Here is a 20790-nt window from a genome sequence, read left to right as displayed (position 1 = left end):
CTGTCAGCGCTCCTCAATACATATACATATACATACCTTACATTAAAATTTAAATTGTTAACGCATTATTTAATATTTGTGTACACAATAATGTTTAAATAATATATAAATAACTATATAAATAAAACATATATAAATAAAATATTTAAATATTTTAATACACTATTACTTATTAGGAAATTTTTGAAATGTATATAATAAATTGTATATAATATATAAATGTATATAATAAATTTTATAAAAATATATAATTTTTATACTAAAATAATGTTAACTGCTTTGTATGTATATAAATAAGTGTCTGGTCAACATATAACATCTATAAAAAAAAGAAAAAATCAAAGAGTTGAATATACATCTTGTATAACAATTCTTCGAATAGAGGCAAACTTTTACTGATATCTCGAAGTACAAAACTTTTAGTTTTACACAAGACAAACGAAAAAGTTGCAACACGTTGAAAATAGCTTCTTACTTAGCGCAAACGCGATACCAAGAACAAAGCCTTTCAAAGGCCTTTTATTCTGACTTGTAGTTTAAAACTCGTTATTTCTATCGTTTATATAATTTAATTTTGCTAGATAGGTGAACATTTTGTAGTATAAAGAAAATACCATCAGAATGTGCTTCCGTTATTAGTCGTATAACGTTTCACTTTTTTAAATAGCATAAAAAATATTTAGAGAAAATTATTTTTAAATATATATTATGACGAAAAGTTAACTGCTATATTTAAAACGTTCATACAATTTTGATAAATGTTCGCGAGAATATAAAAATTTCTTTCGTATAAAATATATTTGGAATTATAATTGTACGCCGACTGATTAAAAAATCATAATTTCTGTATTACTACAAATGTCCGTGGGATATTAAAGATAGAATTTGCTACGCGGAAAAATAGATGTATTTTCATTCATAGACCATATTATTATGCTTATTACATCATTTTTATTTTTAAGACATTTTTCATGAGTTTTTTTTTATAGAAAATTATCAGAAATCTCTATTAACCAAATTAAATCTGAATCGCACATAAAGAAATAAAATTTGATTATATATTATTATTATTATTATCATTTATTTCTAAAAATTTTTCAGTTGTCATATTTTCTTTTGATTAAATATTAAATTTTCCTTGCTAAAACTCTTTTCAAAAATGAAATAATACATCAGGTTTAAATACAGTATGCAATGATATCGAGATTTATGCAAGGAGCTTTAAATATTTTTCTAACGATGAATTCATAATCACTCCATCTAAATATTTTATACATAATTTTGGCTACTTGGAAACACGACTTAAAGCTATGACTTAGGGCTTATGACTTTTTAACTTTCCGCTTAACAAAAGGACTAACATGCAGAACGTGAGAAATAAAAGTTGGGCAAAGCCATTATTATAAAATGTACGCGTAGTGAAAATAAGTGAACGCAAGAGATGATCTATTATTCGGATGTGATAAATATTATGAGATAATAAGTTTTATTCTCACCATTTTCACGAACGTAAAATTGAGGTTCATATTTTATTAATATTTTTTTTCATAATCCTTTTTTACGTTATTTTAATTTATTAATGTACAAGGCAAAATGATCAGCACAGCTTATATATTTGCATATCTTGTAAAATTTTTATATGAATAATATAACGTTTTGTCTTCCTTCAAAGAATAACATTTTACATTATCTAGTGAGGAAACATTAAATTGAAAATTATAAATTTATTATTATTGCTAATAATATTTAAGTAATTACTTTTTCTTGAGACAGATTATATTATTTTCTTTCGGATTAAATATTTTAATATATTTTTATAAAAATGTAAATTCTCTTTTTTTTAGAATTATTAATTTGACATATGTTTGTAACGTCAAAAATATAAATTAATATAACGAGAAATAAAAGCTTCACAATATATTTTAATAAAGTCATGTAATAATCTTGATCCAATACAGTGCCGTTTACAAATCAGTAATAGCTTCCAGCTTGTTTTCTTATTTTCGTTTTCTTCCAGCTTATTTCCTTATTTTCGTTCCTTTTATATCCTTATTGTTAATCGCTTATCTCGATTTCTTTTTGGAAGCTATATCAAAAAATTCAATAATGAAGCAAAGACTTTCATCATTAAACCTATTCCAATGGATATCGAATAAAAGAAAAACAAGAATGTTGTTTTCTAAGACCACACGACTTGAGTTTAATTAAAAGTAGTGACTTTCTTTTTACGAGATAGAAAAAATGTTTCCATCGAAAAATAAAAATCATTCTGATTGTAAAAGTAGACTTTATTTCCTAGAAATAAATAGTATGCATTTTTTAAATATTTTTTTAAAAATACTATAAACCGCGCGAATCTTCTGATTGAATAAATTTAAATATTTTTTGAAGTCCAGTTTATCGTGCAACTGAGAGCTAATCTCTTATTGTTGCTTGATCGATCGACCTAGTATTTTCAATTTTACTTGTAGCAATTGTAGATATTGAAACTTCGCAATAAAGAAACGATAAAATTATTTATTTCTGTTTTGTTCTGCTTTATTCTGCTTCAAGATACGTTTAAATCCGTGCAGTGAGCTTTCTTGCTTCATGTTACACGGATAAATAAAGTCTAGCGAAATAAATCTTTGGATAAAAAACACTGATTGATATCATAATTAATCTTGCAATCATACAATCAATTATTTTTATTTGACATTTTTACTATCGATATATTTTCTATACTTTTTTTTAAATCACAACCGCGATTAACAAAATTACTGTTGATTTCTGTTGCAGGCTGTATCGGATCTTCTGCTTGGTGTGTTTTGTATGCCTTTTACTCTTCTGGGTCAGCTTCTCAAGAATTTTGTTTTCGGTCTCACAATGTGCAAGCTGATATCATATTTTCAAGGTAAGTGTCGGTTCACCGTGTTCAGTGATATAAAAATTCGATATTATTGGAAATAGACAATCCAATCTTTGCCTTCTGATTCTATTATACAATAATAATAAAGATCAGAGAGATTTTCAAAGTGAGAATGGCATCTTGAAAATCACAAAAGTCATGTTCATTTATTAAAACATTTGTCACTGTGGACGTGGAAGATTTATTAAATAAAGAGTTACTATAGATTGATTTGAAATTTTATAATTAAGTAATATTGGCTACGTTTCATCCAATTCAATTTACTAAAGTGTAAGGCAAAGATTTCTGCTAAGGAATATTAAATCGTTCTTTTGTTAATTTAATTGACGTTAAGGAATATTAAATCGCTAATCTGTTAATTAGTCAATATATAAGCACATGATTATTTATCTAAAATGTATCCCACATATTAAGAGTTTGACGAACTAAAACAATTGTCATGATATATTTTTCTAGTATCTGGCTCTTTGAAACGATTAAACAGGGAAAAATTTTCAAATGACTGAGAGATAATTGACTTGATGAATTGTTGTTAAAAAAATAAATAAATACATGAACAATTTCTTTTCCGACAACTTATTAATTATGTTACTAATGTCGTAAAAATTTTTCTGATTAAGAAGATTTGATTTCTTCGTGTTGATGTATACATAATTCTGTTTTATATTATTAATTATATTTTCTGTAAATATTTCTCCAAATTTTATTGAAGAAGGAGATCGAATTAATTTTAATATGTTTTAAAATTTTATTGTGCACAAATATTCGCATAAATGCTACGATTTAGTGCAGATATAAGCACTTTTTCATAAAAGCACTGAATGCGGTAAAGTAATATTTTTCCTTGGAAAGATGCGCTCTATACTGGGAATAATAGTTTTCATTTTATCCTTCTTCCTAAAAAAAAATGCAATTACGTTTTTTGTGCAACGCACTTTTCATCGCGTATATACAGAAAAGTGTCTTTGCAAATGTATTAAATAAAATTCATATGAAAATCACAAAATGAGAAACAAAGATAATAAGATGAACGCATTAACGAGTAACCGTTTAATCTAGATTCATTTCTGTTCTCGTACATATAAATTAATCCATGAAGTGATTATTTTATATTTGAGTTGGCTTTTTAATCTGGCAGTATCGATTGAATAAACAGTACTTCGTTGTCAATGGAATGAATATTGCATACATTGCATGAATTTAATATAATACAGATAGACTTTTGAATATCTCTCTTGACTTGGATTCAGATTAAGGATGTTTTGTATGTACAATCCCAGCAAAAAGTAGCTGAAAATCAATATTGACGAATATATCCACTTTTGGTGTATTTTGAGTATGAGAAATTGCGTGGAATATTACAATTTGATCTTAGCTACAGTGCAGAGACGTATTTTTTAATATTTATTGCGTTTTTACTGAAATATTCCGAATTTTGTTAATCGAAATGATTAACTTTTGGCAGTGACGATACCTCAAATTCAACTTGACAACACGAAATTTCATTTTTGAGAATAAAATAATTTAACGATACTGAGTGGTTTAAAGTGTCAGAATAAATATTAAAACATTTATTAAATAAAAAAATGCATTATTTATAGCAATTCTGAATATTATTTCCATGTGTTTTTGTCATTTGAATAGACGTGGTTATACATTACGTCCCATAAGAACATATGTTAATTCGGTGCAAATTAAAATCCTTATAACTTGTGAACGCTTTAGTGAATCGATTTAAAAATTGTACTGAAGATTCTAAACATATGTAAGAACATTCTGTACAATTTTCATTAAATTCTCAATATTTTGAAAATAGGTACAAAACATCCTTAATTTTCTGCGGCTAACTCATTTTTTTCAATGATTGATTTAACTTAATTTGCGAAAATAACTGTAGACAAAGAAGATCCGTGTCTATAATTTATTGCGCCTTTTCTATCCGTAAGCTTTGATTGAAGAAAGACAGAGATAGCGATATTGAGTGCAAATTAAAATCGTACGCTTGTAATTTCTTATATCCGCAAAAGTTTTATCAAAGAATCGGTATTCAATTATGAAGTCATTCAGATCACGAAGCGGAAAACATTCTTTTATCATTTATTCGCGATGAAGTGCGTTTAATGATTCAATATGATTTCAGACATTTTATTCATCTTTAACTAGACAAAAAATTTATTTTTCTGTAAAAGATCGCAATAAAGAACGCAAAAAGTTACAATTTTATTTAAATAATGTAGAAAAAAATTTTTATTCTTTTAATATTAAATTTCTTTGCGCATTATAATTTTTAAATAATTCCTATATAAATAACAAAATTGTATTATATACAACATGAAAGATTATTGTAGTATCTAGTATTCGATGTACAGTTGTTTTCTTGGCTGTAGATATATACATATGTATCGTAATTTAAAATTGCCATCTTTCGACGTTCTAAAAAACGTTAATCTTTATTAATATCGAATTTTTCCGAAAATATTATATAAATGCATTATGACAAGTTAGTGTGATTGCTATTCAAGGCTCTTACTAAAATTACAGCTATTACATGCAATTTTAAAGTCTCATATCGAGTACGAAAGAGGATGATACTAGAGGAATATGACGGTAAAGCCAAGACAGAGGAAAGATACATTATTAGGGAAACATTCTTAAAAACACTCGGTATCTTTGTTATTCTTGTCGACATGTTGTAATAACATTTAATAATTGATATTGATACATTATTAGGAAAACATTCTTAAAAACACTCGGTATCTTTGTTATTCTTGTCGACATGTTGTAATAACATTTAATAATTGATATTAACTAGTTAAAAATAAAAATCTAAGAAACATTACTAAGAGAAAGAAAGAGATACGGTTCAATTTTTATATAAAAAGGATTTAATATTTGTTACTTATGTAGTAAAAAATATTGTCTTTTAACACAATTATCTTAACATTTTTATATACGCATGTAAAAAATATAATAATAATCATTAATAAATAAAATAGTAAAACGATTGAAATGATGCAGATAGTAGCCGGACTGTATGCTAATATAACTTAAATTTCCTAGCATTTTAGGATAATAAATAGATAAACTAACCATTAGATAGATCTCTGATGCCACGATCAATCACATAATACTCAAAGAGCTTGCAGTTGTCAGACGTGATATATTCGCTAAGCAAGCAGCAAATTGTTATTACGTAATGCGTATTCGGATAATCGTAATGATGTCATACTAATTCTCTAGATTATTGGACATCGTGACAAATCAAAATAATTACATATATATATATATATTTGTGATTATTTTTATTATATATGTACTCTTTGAAAGAACGAGAGAAGGACAAAGAGTTATTTATTATATAACAATATATGTAATTTATTTATATAATTTATATATTTTTTACATAATGATTGCAATTATTAAATTTTATTACATTATATCTCTGTCTCATTAAATGTTGATAATATATATATGTATGTTAAAAAATTACGCTTATACAATAAGTCAATACCAGTTAATGTAAAGTTGAATTTTGATCATAGAGAGATATCCTAAAAGAAAACAATTCTCGATAGATATTTATACATATTTATCGTGTATTATAATGATCTTGTCGCATCTGGGGAATTTAAATGCGCTGATGATCGTTCTCGTGAAAATCGCATCTCGAATGTCCGCCGATAAAGGAAAATGATCCTGTGTACAAACTTGTATTACACTTCTGAGTATCTCGGGGATACTTCGATATTTCTGTAGATGAATATGACGCGCTATCAAGTTCGTCTTAAGCTTATAATATTCAGAAGAAATAAAGAGATAAACATTATATATATATGTATATAATATACATATCAAACAAGACGTTTATTTTTTTAAATATATTATAACATGTATTGAGGTAAAATATTTATTACCGTTCGTTGAATCTCGCTCGTGTTTTCTACTACTCGCTTATCATATTCCCTTTTTGATCTTCGTTGTAGATTGGATTTTGAAATTACGCAATACACACGATTGTACAACAGCGTGCGATTGCATAACTATGAAACTGAAACTTTTTGTACGCATAACAATAACCTGCGATATGAGCGTATCGAATACATAAAAAGGATAAAGAAAATCAGGGGTAGAGATAGGCATGTACGTACGTCGATTTATTCACACAAGCGTATGAAGGATTTTCGAGGATTCATGTAGGCATATGTATATACATACAGGGAATATATAATCTTCTTTTCGTAACCTGTTTTGAAATTGAAATCGCGCGAACACGCAGTACATTTTTCGCCGTAGATGCCGTTCCTTTTTTTCTCCAGACACTTTTATTGTCGCGGCATAAGAGTGGGGTATAATCGTTTTTTTTCTTCCATTGTCACGGATTATATCGGTTCTGTTTCATCCGTCTCGCCCGTATAAAACGAATAGACATTAACAGCAATTCTTCTTTTTTTTTTACGAACAAAGAAATATAACGTATATCGAGGTATGAAATAACGAAATTTTGCTCATAAAGGATTTTCATGGTGCACGTTGTAACATTTTTACACGTAATGAGCGGACTTCGTGCCATGTCATATTAATTCGTACATTAATAATGCAGATTGATCAATGTTTTGTAACGCGACATTCAAAACTCTTTATGTAAATTTTGATAAAAACGTAATTAGCTTGACTAAAACAGGTGACTGTATGTTTTACATTCGCGTAATCTTGTATCGTTAATGTAACCGTAATTAATTGTAAGATTTTACAGAAATATGTAACAAGTATATTGCTTACAAAATTATTATATTATTTCTCTTTTTTAATAATTAACATTGTTCCACTTGTCGCGATGAAAATAATAGCATTTTATCAGCGACGTTGCTCAAGCGAAAAAGATATTTTTATTTAAAATAAAATTTTGCGTTTTCTTTTCCATTTTAAAATTGAGGTGCAGAAGGTAAATAAACGTTTCGTCACAGGTCGTAGATGGATAGATGCATTTCGTATTTATTTTACCATATGCGAGAGCTTACCAGTGAAATATATCCAAGAGATACAGAGTAAATTTATCGGACAATATATCGGTGCTTTAGAGCGACGTTCGCAAAGGACCAGAGTCCTTCTCAATTTCGCCAGCTACTATGTTCTCTGTTATCTACGCTTTCCTCTATAATGTGTTTTCTCGTAGTTTATATCAATAAAGACGTGAAAATGACAAAAATGCATTACAAGTAGTGACTACGTAAATTTGGGTGAGACATATCCGATATCTCCAAAATGCACGAGAGAGAGAGATATAATCATTAATTATTATAAAATTTAATAAATGTAATTTAATCTCGTCTAATTGAGGATGTAAAATTTTGACTTTAATTATACTATAAATGGACAATATAAAGTTATTAAAAAATGATTAATCCGACAACCGAAGATTTGTTCTCTTAAGTTCTTGATTACTCTTTAAATGCTTGAATTACCGAGTTAATTTACTCTATTAAGATTTTCTTAAATACATCGATGTATATTACATTTAATCTTATTATAGGATTTGCTAATATACGTATATAAAGAGCTTGATAAGCTTAATAAGGCGAAGCACCACAAATCGTTTTCAATAATTAATTCCGTTAATTTTGACTGTCCTTGTTCTATGCAAATTAGCTCCAATTCCTTGCATTGTCCACCTTTTCAAAGTGTGTAATTAACTTTTCGCTGTAATTAAAACAAAATAATGCTATCTTTGTGTCCCTATTTATTTAAATTTTGTAATTTATTTAAGTATTACTCGTACAAATGTTTTTTTTTAATTTTACGATGGAAAATTGTTAATGTAGTATTGCATTGTCGATGGATTCGCCTCCGATAACACGAAATAATTTTTTAGGAAATTCTGGATATCTTTAAAAAAGTAGTAACACTGTACATATACTATAAATATAAACTATATATATATATATATATATATATATATATATATACATATCATAATTAAAGTACAAACTAGGAAAGATAATCCATATTAAATTAATAGCATGCATTTTAATTATACTAGCTGTGTCGATCGGAAATCTATATTAAACGAGGTAATTTGTATTTGTAATTCGATATTCCAATAAGCGTTCTTAAACGAAATTAGAAATAATTGTAACGCGATAAATTGCATCTACGTAAAAAATGTCCCACTTTTCACGCACATTATCTCTTGACAATAAAGTTCTTTAATTAATTTGGAATTAATTTTATCTTAGCAAAAGTGTCAGGAGAGATCCGTATTTTAAATTATACTTAGCTTTAAACGAGATTAAGAAAAGGAAAAATCTTTTGTAAATTTTAAAGAATGTGAAATGAATAAATTGAATTACGTTCTTTGAGACATCTCAAGTAACATTAAAATTACTATTATTTTAATTAAAAAGTTTATCATATATATGGAAAATGGAAAACTTGTCTTTATTCGGCTTGACATTGTCAAGAAATAATTGATTTTGAATAATTGAAATTGCTCAAAGAATCTATTCTTTATTACTAATAAATAATTGTCGAAGAATTTATTTTTAAAAAAGAAAAAATTGCAATTGTATTTGTTTATCTACACAATAATATTATTTTTGTAAAGCATTGTAACCAGATTAAATTTCGTTAAATGCTTAAAGCATTTTCCAATCAAGGTTTATGAAAGGTAAAATTTCAGAGAATTTTTCTCGATAAAATTCGAACCTAATGAGAATTTCCTGTTAACAGTCTTGAAATAAAACACCACGTAAATAAGTCACGAAAGAATTTCGTAATTGGCTCCGAAGTCATCGACAAAGAGAACTTTGTCGCAAAATTTTGTCTTCATCCATCAAAGTGTGTACTCTAAGTTGTAAGTCGTAAAAATTGTTTGGCGACACTTTTAAGTAGAAACTTTGCTACCAGTAGCTTTCGTATCGACCGATAGGGATGAAAAGAAAGCGAGCTGGAGTTTAAAAGTGATCCTCTGCAAAACTGCATGTCACGTACGTTCGTTCATTTCTTGCGATGTATATAGTCTAGATTGTTAGCCTTAACCCTTCAATTTTCTGTTATTGAATGCTAAACTGTTTTCTGTCACCGACAATGTGTAACTGATATTTTTTGCTAGCAATGTGTTTGTTTTGAATGTATTTTGTTGTTCATCACATTGTTACATCAAAGAAAATTGAAAAAAATACTTCTTTTTTCTTTTATATTTCGGGATAATTAAATTTATCGATTTATTTATTAAAAAAAAAAAATGGAACGATATAAATCAGAGATCAAATTATAAAACGATCGATCATTGATATGTTATATTGTACAATATCTTATTAATTTTTTACCGCTTCATAAACGGAATATCCAATGAAATAGAATCGTCGATGTGAAATCAGATATAAAAATTGCATTTATGTAAAGGCAGATAATATAAATCTGTATCATGTGCTAGAAGTGGTGCTATATTATAAATATACGATATGCTTTCTTCAGCCGTGTCAGTTTCGGTGGGTGTCTGGACGTTGGTCGCTATTTCGCTAGAGCGCTACTTCGCTATTTGCCGACCATTAAAGTCGAGACGATGGCAAACACAATTTCACGCTTACAAAATGATTGCCGTTGTATGGACTCTCAGCCTCACATGGAACGCGCCGATTCTCGTCGTATCTCAATTAAAGAGCTTACGTGGAGGTAAGATAATGCTAATATATGAGTATTGTATGGGTATCTTATTTATTTAAGTGAATAGCAAACGCGATTGACAAATAAATAATACTAACGAGTAAAAATAATATTTTACAAGTAAACTTTTTTATAGATTTATCTTCATTTCGCGAATAAATTTACAAAATCGCGTTTAAAATAGTTTGCAAATATTAAAAATTCATCAAATATACATATTTTTCAATGCGACATTTGCGATATTTGTTAAAAAAATGTTACATGTTGTAATTATTCACTGGACTGGAATCAAATTTTTTCAGCGCCATTTTGACATTTTCATCTCGGTCCAATATCGACATCCACCCTCGTCTTCCTCCGGGAATTTCATTCGGAACTGTAGCCAGCTTATGCATATACATAATATCTAACAACTGAAACATATTGAATACTTTGCAATATTGAACATCTACAGAAGAAATTGAGTCTTTTGTGTGAATGTAAAACTTTGTTAGGCTGATGGTTTTTATTACTTATGAAAAAATGCTTTTAATTAATGAAATTTAATAGAACTTAAAACGAGACAAATGATAAATAATTTATAAATATCAAGCAAATCTTTTATTTTATATAGTGATTGAGATTGCACTTGTTTAATATTAGTCGTGACTTACACTTTATTTGTCGAGTAAAATCGACATATTATATAGAATATCGCTTTAAGATGTCAATTAATTATTGATCGCGTTCGTCTGATATTACCGAAACACCTCTAGAACACTTCATTTAATCCAGAGTAGAATATATATAGTGCATATACATGATCTGTAACTATGTAAAGTGCTAGCATGCCATATTGCATTATATAATTCCTTCATTAATTGGGGCTCTGACAGATTTCTCTTAAGATATTTAGGTATTGAAAGTCAATATGCACATAATATTATCGACATCGTACATGATTTATTAAAATTCTATATTGAAGCACTAAAAGTTAATTGCATCGCAACATTATCAATTACTCCTTTATAGATATTCTATAAATTCCTTTATAAATTCATAAATCGTTTCATTAACAACTAGAGTAGATTTCTAGAATATTAATTATCTCCACGAATTTAAGGATACAAAATCTGTTGTATATAACGTAGTTAATAATTTTAAAAATTAATAATATTATTAATTATTAATAAATATATATTAATAAAATTATTAATATATATTGTATATATTATGTAATATTCATACACACACATATATATTGTTAATATTAAGTTGAAATTAATTCTATTTGTTAATGAAACAATCTATGAAGAAAGACAGATATCTAATTTTAATCAACGAGCTTAATGGCTACATCTAGGTTCTCCGTGTGAACAAATGAGGAGTTAGATTATCTCTGTTTTAACCGCGCAGTCGTTTTCCACTGGGAAACATGGCAGCAATACGAATCCGCGATTATGTCAGGCTCCATCTAAACTGGTTAAAAGACTGGTTGAAAAACTCTCTCGCGTCGCATGACGATTTCAGGAAGACGCAAATGTCGCGAAGAATGGCCGAATGACGGTACCGAGAAAGCGTACAATCTTTTCCTGGATGGCACGCTGCTTCTGATACCGCTGCTGCTCATGAGCCTGGCCTACTCGTTGATAGCGATAAAACTTTGGCGCGGTCTGAAACTCGAGATACGACAATCATCGACATGTACCAGAAGACGTAAGTGAAATGTCGCTTCGATGTATCAAACGCATTTATATATCTGTATTTTCTCTTAAAAACTTCCTGCAAAATATTATCAATAAAATTGTAATTAAAATTAATGATATTAATTACTGATATATAATTCATGCAAAAGCTATTGAATAAAAATTATTCGGAAATTGTATCGCTTCGTTTTCCGTCGATACATTTGAGCGTGAATTAAAAATGTAATTTACCGAATATTTTAAAAAATATTTTTAAAAAATCGAATAAATTTTATGTGAAATGCTCATTTCAGATAATCTTAAGATCGCATTTAATCAAAATCTGATGCATTTATTATGAATTATAGTTGAAAGAACGGCGTCTGGTGCGACAGTGCGAGGCTCAAGTTACAACAATAATAATGACAGAGATGCAAGATTGACTGTATTTCGCGCTGGCGGTCCAACATCGAGGTCGCGTCGAGGCTTTTCGTCTTCCTCGAGGCACTTTCAAGGCACTCCCCAGGGTGCACCATCTAGGGTGAGAAAATATTGAGTAAACATCACCTTGGAATCTAATATCAATAGGCATCCCGTATCAAGGGAATCAAGTTTGTATTAAGCATCGCCGAAGAGGCGAGAGATCGAACGCTTAATGGTTGAAATTATTTGTCTTATTAGAGTATTTTCTTAATTCTGCAAATTAGATTTATAAGATCTCTCTTTTATTATTTTCTATAATAGGTAAAGAAAGAATTCTCTCGCAAAAAGATTTTCAAAGAACGCAAGTTCTTATCAAATAAAATAATATTAGACTTCGTTCTAATGTTTACAAGTATAAGCTAAAAGTAAATCTCGTAATTGCATAAAATTTTTAAATTTAAATTATTACCTTCCTTTTAATGCTTCTTTTATTTTATAAATTTTAGAATAAATTATTCATAGACCTAGTGTATTTTATTATCTACAGAATTCAATTTTGACTTATCAATGCAGAATTAATATAGTTCAAATATTTAATTAAAATTGTCGATCATGCTATAAAAGTATTTTAATTATAATATTGCAATTATTTTTTCGGATTTGATATTTAGACAAATAGCTCATTTAAATCTAATTATTTACATTTTATTACTATATTATTACAACAAGTAGCTTATTAATCATCGAGATATGCTGCAATTTTGATTATAAATTGAGAAGAAAGTGACATTATTAACTCGCCTCGCTTAATTGAGATTCCATGATCGAGTGAAATGGCCCGCGGCAGATAAATTTGCGGAATAGGATGACGAATTAAGTCGTTCATCGTCTCGAGACGAACATTCAAGTAACACGTGCAATGGTTAATCGAGACATCGCGTTTCCCTTTCTCCCTTATTCTCCCTCTTGCAAAAAAAGGTGCGGTTACCACGGACGGTAGTCTCCAGGGTGCTTACCGACAAGTGTCACGGTACAGATTTGTCTCAGGGATCCAGGATTCAGATACGAGCGAACGGAAGCGGCTGCTTAACGCGGGACACGAAGGACGTCGTTAACGAGGATCAGCAGGACTCGACCTGTCCCCTGAGTAGGCAACACGTTATACGCAGTAATTACATGGGAAAGAGCATCGAGGCGAAGAAGAAGGTATGTGCGAGTGCCTGATTAAACGAACTGTGGACACTTACGGATGACTTGTAACGTGATTTTCCGCTCCGATGAAATTCAAATTAACGGAATTATACGTATATAATTTGCGCTTTGCATGCTTATAAAGCGCACTCGTAGCGATTTCGAAGGTTTCTGTTTCTAGGAAATCGTGGAATCTGGAGCAAACGTAGGAAAAAACCGCGGTTACCGGTGCACGCCAGGTCGCGAGATATTTATCGGCAGCTATATTAACCCTTTATTATTTGCCTGCAATGCTCGTTCGCGAAGAATCTTAGACACAGATTGTTTCAAAGCGATTCGCAAACTTTGCCATTCTAGAAATGGGAAAATAATTTTATATTTAATATTATTTTCTTGTATCTACTGGAATATATTGGCAAAGTTTAATTTTGAAATACCCTATATATTTGTATTTTTACAAATATATACAAAAAAATCTATTTGAAAATATGTTTTAATCTGGTATACATGCATAGAGCGCGAATCAGACGACAATCATATGATAAGAGAATGTCACAATTATCTTTTGAATATGAATTTTGATCAGGAACGCTATGATGTTCGTTCGCCGTATTAAACTCATTGAACACATTCTCGCCCGGTGTCGCAGGTGATCAGAATGCTCTTCGTGATAGTTCTGGAGTTCTTCGTATGTTGGGCGCCATTGCACGTGATCAATACGTGGTATCTCTACGCGCCTGATCTAGTCTACTCGGTCGTCGGTAGCACCGGTATCAGCCTGGTGCAGCTATTGGCCTATGTATCCAGCTGCTGCAATCCCATCACGTACTGTTTCATGAACAGAAAATTTCGCCAGGCGTTCCTCGGCCTCTTCGACTGCCACCGTTGTTGGAGGTAAAATCTAGGTGAAGCCACGCGCGTACATCTTCCATCACGAGTGACATAGATTTAAAGGAATTATGATGATACGTAAGACGGAGCTCCTCCGTACAAATCCGTTCTCCTTACGACTTGTACCAGTTGGCTTCTCCGGCGCCGGGATTAATTTCTTGGAAGATACGTAGAAGAGTTCTCTCGGAACTGCCGCGGCCGGTTAGAAAGGCTGTAATTACCAGCCATTCTCCTGTCAAGTCCCAAAGTTATTAACAGGAGCGCTCGTCCTTGTTCTTATTTAGACAGAAATTATAAAACAGTAAAGTTTGATCTTCTAAATGAAGAACGGAATTGAATGAATATAATTATAAGTATTTATTTTAAAATTTAAATTTTCTATTTAAAAATTTATATTTCTAATTTCAAGATTTAGGAGAAAAAATGCGCGAATTAGCGTCAGGCATAAATGCTCTATTGCATGCTATAAATAAACTTTCGCATAAACGGACATGCGTTTTGTTTTAGGGTAGGTTGCAGGCACAGCGATATTGCTATGGCGACCACGGGAAATGTCGGGCAAGCTGGCAATAACAGCGAATTAAGCGGAAATGACTCGACGGTATATCTAGGCAGAGCGTCCCTCGTCGCTAGATCAGGTATCATCACACCATTAAATTGATCGTTCATTATCGTCATTCTCAGATCCGGTTGCGACATCAATCATCAACTTTTGAGATTCTGATTACGTTACCGCGAAATTATACGATACCGTAACAGCCCAGATTTTATCAAATTATCATAATATTATCAGAATATTACATGAGATGCAAACTTTCAGGAATCTGTCGCGTTGTCTTCCAAGTTTCCTGTCATATTTCAAAATGTATCTTATATAATTAAATTCTATAGATAACAAATATTCCATATGTTGTTCAAAGATATATAGCATGTACATTTATTGCGCGACATTTTCCACGTATTTAGCCTGATTCGTAACAAGTAAACTGAAGCAATGACGTGATCGATAATAGTCCGCCGCGAACACATTCACTGGCTTTTCACGGCATTCATTAGCGTTCCCACGCGTAATTCCTTCATGAGATACCAGCTTGTATTTACTATATGTGCGCTGGATGTGTCTCTAAACTTTTGAATGAATAATTAGACGTGCTCTAATTCCTGCTTGTGTGAAGGTTAATTATTTGTATCTGTATTACATGAGAATATTTCCTCGGTCTGCTTATGATAATAAAGTACACACGAAAATAGGAATTGTAGCGATTAATAATAATATATATACACACGAAAATTTTTTACTTTGACAAGTTTTTTGCGCATAATCAATTAGAAAAATAATCAATATTACCTAGTGCTCATGCAATATAAGATACGATCAATTTTTGTCATTTTTGTGAATTTTGATTTTTACTTTGGAAAATATATCCCTCAATATATACACATAAACATGTAAAATTTTAATCGACATTTAATTAGTATTTGATATATCAGTATATTGAGAAAAGAATAGAATTTTATTTGTAATTTTATTCATAATGTGCTTTTCTTCTTAAAAGCACTGTAAGAAAAAATTATCTTTTGGAATTAGTTTTTTTTCATATAACCGCATCTACTTTGAGCTCTAAAGACTGAGACTTGCTGTTAAAATTAGAAATTAATGCGATTTAATGCTCAAAAGAAGCGAAAAATTATTATTTTGCAAGTATATCGAAAAAACGTGAGAATACTTTTCTCTTTCATAAAATAGAGTATAGGAACATTTTATCTTGTAGATGACAAACTAATATCGATCTATCATGGATAATGGAAAATAACTATATATTGTAGAAAGAAAACAATTTTAAATATAATTTTTATCTTGATATTTTTTAAAAGAATACAAAAGAGATAAAAATAGGAAATAAAATTTTATGAGACGTTGAGAATTAAAAATAAAATTAGTATATTTTTTTAAATATGCAATAATCGATTATTAAGCATTCTCTTATGCGACAATTTCACAAACATTTAAAAATTGATAGTTTATTTTTTTAATATAATTACTTTTATATATTTGGAAATTTTATAATGCGCAAATGCATATTTGATTCCCAAATATGATAAAATGTAGTAGTAATCTATATAATAAATATATATAAATTCAATAACAGATTCGGGTACTATTACGTGAGCATAGCACTTAATTGAATTATATGTTTCTCGATAAGCAATCATGAATTTCATAAAAATTATAAACCCTGCTTATTTTTCGAGACATTTCAATTTAAACTCCGTGGGGATAATATCTCATGCCTTTTTCTCTCATAATAAATGCATCGTCTCACTTTCATCATTAAAAATTTACTTCGTGAAATATATATTTTATCTTAATCATTATTTTACCCGTGCAAGAATTTGTGCAAAAGTACCTCTTCATCAAAGCTGAAAAATATCCGAATAATTTAACACTCTAAAATAATTATACACTCGCAAGTCCGAATAGTCCATATAATCACGATTTTAATCCGGAAAATGAATCTATCAGAATTTATATATGTATGAACTTTTGCTTGATAAACAATTTTATTTTTTCCTCTGCTCAAAATTTTAAATTTATTTTTAATATATGATCATAATATATGATGTATTAAGATTTTTAATATATGATATATCATAAAGATCATCCAAATATAACGCAAATTATTCTTTATATTCATTTTAATCCAAATTAATGTGTTTTCGATAGATAGCAGTTTTAGACGGATATATAACTTCTTGTATTTTATGCGGACACATTCGGACTTGACGAGTAATGATTATTTCGAACTTGGATATCCTCAAAATCCGGGTCATATTTGTACGATCCCTCGTCTTCACGAAAAAGGAATATTGTTTCAGAGGTAGTTCGGTTGCTGGAGGAGGAAGATCGCGTCTAGTATAGGTCGTGCGGATTATGTGACGGGGTGACAGAACCAAATATATCTCTACCCCAGTCTCGCGAGCAAGAGGAGGATTTTTTTCTGAAAATATCCTGGCGACCGCCCGTCGACAAGATCGGTTGTCGTGGAAGCGGCAAGGAACTTGCGTGTGCCGGTGCGTCCCATTGCTCATCTAGATCTTCTTGCGTGGACAATCTCAACTTTCTTTACGATTAACCGGAGCGGAATATTAACGTTATTCTCCATGAAGTGCGTATTTTTTGACCTAACAGGTATTTCAGAGATCTCTTTTTATATTCTTTAATTACTTCATAGAGATTATAAAATGTACAGAAAAAAGACGCCTATGCGTCTTGCCGGATTCCCGTTGAATGTTTTATTTTTCTATTCTGCGACAAACCGATCGCACTCATACGTAGTTAATATAATCGCGTCAGTGTTTTTGTACAGATCAGTCAAACAGATGGATGAAAGTTTTACAATGTAACCGCAAACAGATAATTAGTTTGTCATAAGCTCATTATGACATAAGCTTATCATATCTTGATAAAATAACAACTTATAAAAAATTGATGAGATTGATATTCATCTATAAATTATATATATTAAGTGTATAATCGTTGATTGATATATTTCTAACAATGATGAAATACTTCAAAATAATATTGCAAATATTTAAAAAATTGTAATTTTGCATCAGTTCTTATCCTTTAGGTATGATAATGATACGGCATGCGCTGTAAATCTTTCTCGTGATGTGTCGTAAAAATTTTTGGAAGATTAATAATTCATCTGATTTTGCGAAATAATATTTTTACATAAAAATATGATAAAACACTTATCATCGCAAACTTAATGCGTAGAGTTGTAATATTTATTCGTAATATTTATTCAGTAAACGGAATTTTATATGGGAAACAAACACAGTTATGCTATTTCAGCCTGTTCATTTATGTTACATATGCTAATTTCGAGAAATGGTTTTATATTTCGCACATATATATCCAATCAGATATTTTGCGATAATTGCAATTCGAAAGTAAATTAACAGTATTTAATTCAATTTCTATTAATTTGTTGCGATGAAACGCAGATGTGTTCCAAAAATACATTGAAAAAGAAAATTTAAAACAATTTTTTTGATGAGATTATTCAATATATGAAAGAAAAAAAGAAAAGGGAAGAGAGAGAATTTATATATAAATGCCACATGTTATGCAGTTCACATATCTTTCATCATACATATCTTTGATACACCTGTTGCACACGTTTCATAGACCTGTCAGGGAATAACCCTTAAATGATAACGCGAGAGAAGCACATTGCACGCGGTTGCTCAAAGCCATACTTGCTGAGTTTACAGAATCCATATTTCTATCTAGATACTTTTTAATACGTTATTCTCGTTACTTTTTAGTACGTTATTATTTGTAATGAAATATCACTTTTCATGTAATATAACTACTTTCTGCTGAATTCTGTTAGCTATTGTTGTATAAAAATTGCAATATTTTAAGAAAATTATTTTTGAATTCATTTATCATTCTAACGTTTTAAAAAAAATGTTATTAATAAAATGTTTTATTAGTAGCAGTTTTTCATTCAGATATCAGATAATCTGTTAAGTATATTAAATGTGTACAAAATGAAAAATCTATCGGAATCCGTTTTTAAATGCTGCTTTAAATAATAACTGATTTTTAAATAACTGTGTTTGGATTCTTTTCAATTTCTCTCAATATAATCTTTTAATATAATAGTATAACAATGTAACGATATATTTATTTTATTTATTAAAAATTTAAATGTTTAAAGTTAAAGAAAAATACATATAAATGCGTATTTCTGTGTACAAAAGTATATTATTATGTGACGAGAGAGAGAGAGAGAGAGAGAGAGAGAGAGAGAGAAAATATAGATTAATACATAAATTATATTAAGATGAACACACATCTTGGCTCAACTGGATATAATAAAAAATAATAAAATAAATTCTGTAGGGTTCTACATTCTTCTGAAATATTTAAGAAATATATTCGAAAGTTCTTCTTCGCGGTTGCGACACTCTTGTAACAAAATAGAATAAGATTTGATCGATTTTAGACATTGCGCGAAGATGTTTAATAAACTTTTTTCAACACGACTCTATAATCTGTATTATTTTTCCATCAAGTATTCTTTATCGCTTTCCTAATCTCGCCATTTAACTGTGCCCTTCAATTTTCCAACTTTTTCTCCGGCCAATGCTGCAGAAGTGCTCCATTTTACTGTCTGTGCATATTGATTTCCAGCTATGAAAAAAGTTGCCACGCATCTAAGTGAACTTCAAATTGAAAAATAAACCATACTTTTATATATAACCATAACTTTTATATTACAACATAATAAAATGCATAATGGATGAATTATATATGCATGAATAATATTTTATCAAAATATTAATACCATTAACTTTAATTTTAATATTAATTGCTTGATTTAAGACTTTGCTTTGTATTAAATTTGTGTTCTGATAAATATAAATATATAACTTCAATATAAATATCAACTTTCTTCTAACGCAATTTATTATGTATGTGTGTGTGTATGTAATAAATAAAAATGTGTATAAAAATTTATTACATTGATACAACGTCGTCAAAGGACGTCTATTGTTACAAGGAAATTTATTACAAACTGCATTCCAAGACTTTCGTTTCGCGCGTTTGCCGCAGGATATATCAAAAGGATGGAGAAAGATTAAAAAAAAAATAATCGCTTTCTGTTATACTATTTGTCGAGTTACATATATTCAATAAATCAAGCAACTGACAGAATGGAATATCTTTTTTAATTCAATTTTTCAATACAATAAAATCTATGCTGAGAATTCCTCGGAAAAGAAATAAAAAAAAATTTAATTAAAAATATCTCAATAAAATTTCTCATATCGAAAAATATCTCACAATTTTTTTCATACGCATACCTGTATGTGAGCTACATCGATATTGTCTACTTTCTCTTGGATTAATAATTCTTACTGAAAAGGTTGGGATAAAGCTGGGTTATATCTAAACGAACATGAGCCCTTGTAAAGCTCAAGAAAGGATATTGTCCCATGTCGGCCACTTGATCTCGTGTCTTATCGGTCCGC

At 29.5% G+C, this 20790-nt stretch overlaps 1 protein-coding gene across 5 annotated transcripts in view; it reads left to right on the top strand.

Moving 5' to 3' along the window:
* LOC145960481 (cholecystokinin receptor type A) overlaps positions 1–19774 on the top strand; it is a 37334-nt gene extending 17560 nt beyond the window's left edge. For all 5 annotated transcript variants that reach the window (XM_083079984.1, XM_083079987.1, XM_083079988.1 and 2 more), the window contains 8 exons: positions 2779–2893; positions 10382–10579; positions 12080–12265; positions 12603–12775; positions 13705–13863; positions 14498–14742; positions 15247–15377; positions 17617–19774. In XM_083079984.1, coding sequence (XP_082936110.1) covers positions 2779–2893; positions 10382–10579; positions 12080–12265; positions 12603–12775; positions 13705–13863; positions 14498–14742; positions 15247–15377; positions 17617–17654 — 1245 coding nt within the window. In that variant the 3' untranslated portion in view covers positions 17655–19774. The remainder of the gene's footprint in view (positions 1–2778; positions 2894–10381; positions 10580–12079; positions 12266–12602; positions 12776–13704; positions 13864–14497; positions 14743–15246; positions 15378–17616) is intronic.
* The last annotated feature ends 1016 nt before the right edge of the window (positions 19775–20790 follow it).

The sequence above is a fragment of the Camponotus vicinus genome, unplaced genomic scaffold, assembly GCF_025532165.1.
Source record: "Camponotus vicinus isolate PSW18456_S1 unplaced genomic scaffold, iyCamVici1.0 SCAF_10, whole genome shotgun sequence".
Classification (NCBI taxonomy): domain Eukaryota; kingdom Metazoa; phylum Arthropoda; class Insecta; order Hymenoptera; family Formicidae; genus Camponotus; species Camponotus vicinus.
The sequence above is the reverse complement of the archived record's forward strand: the minus strand, read 5'-3'. Positions and strand labels throughout refer to the sequence as shown.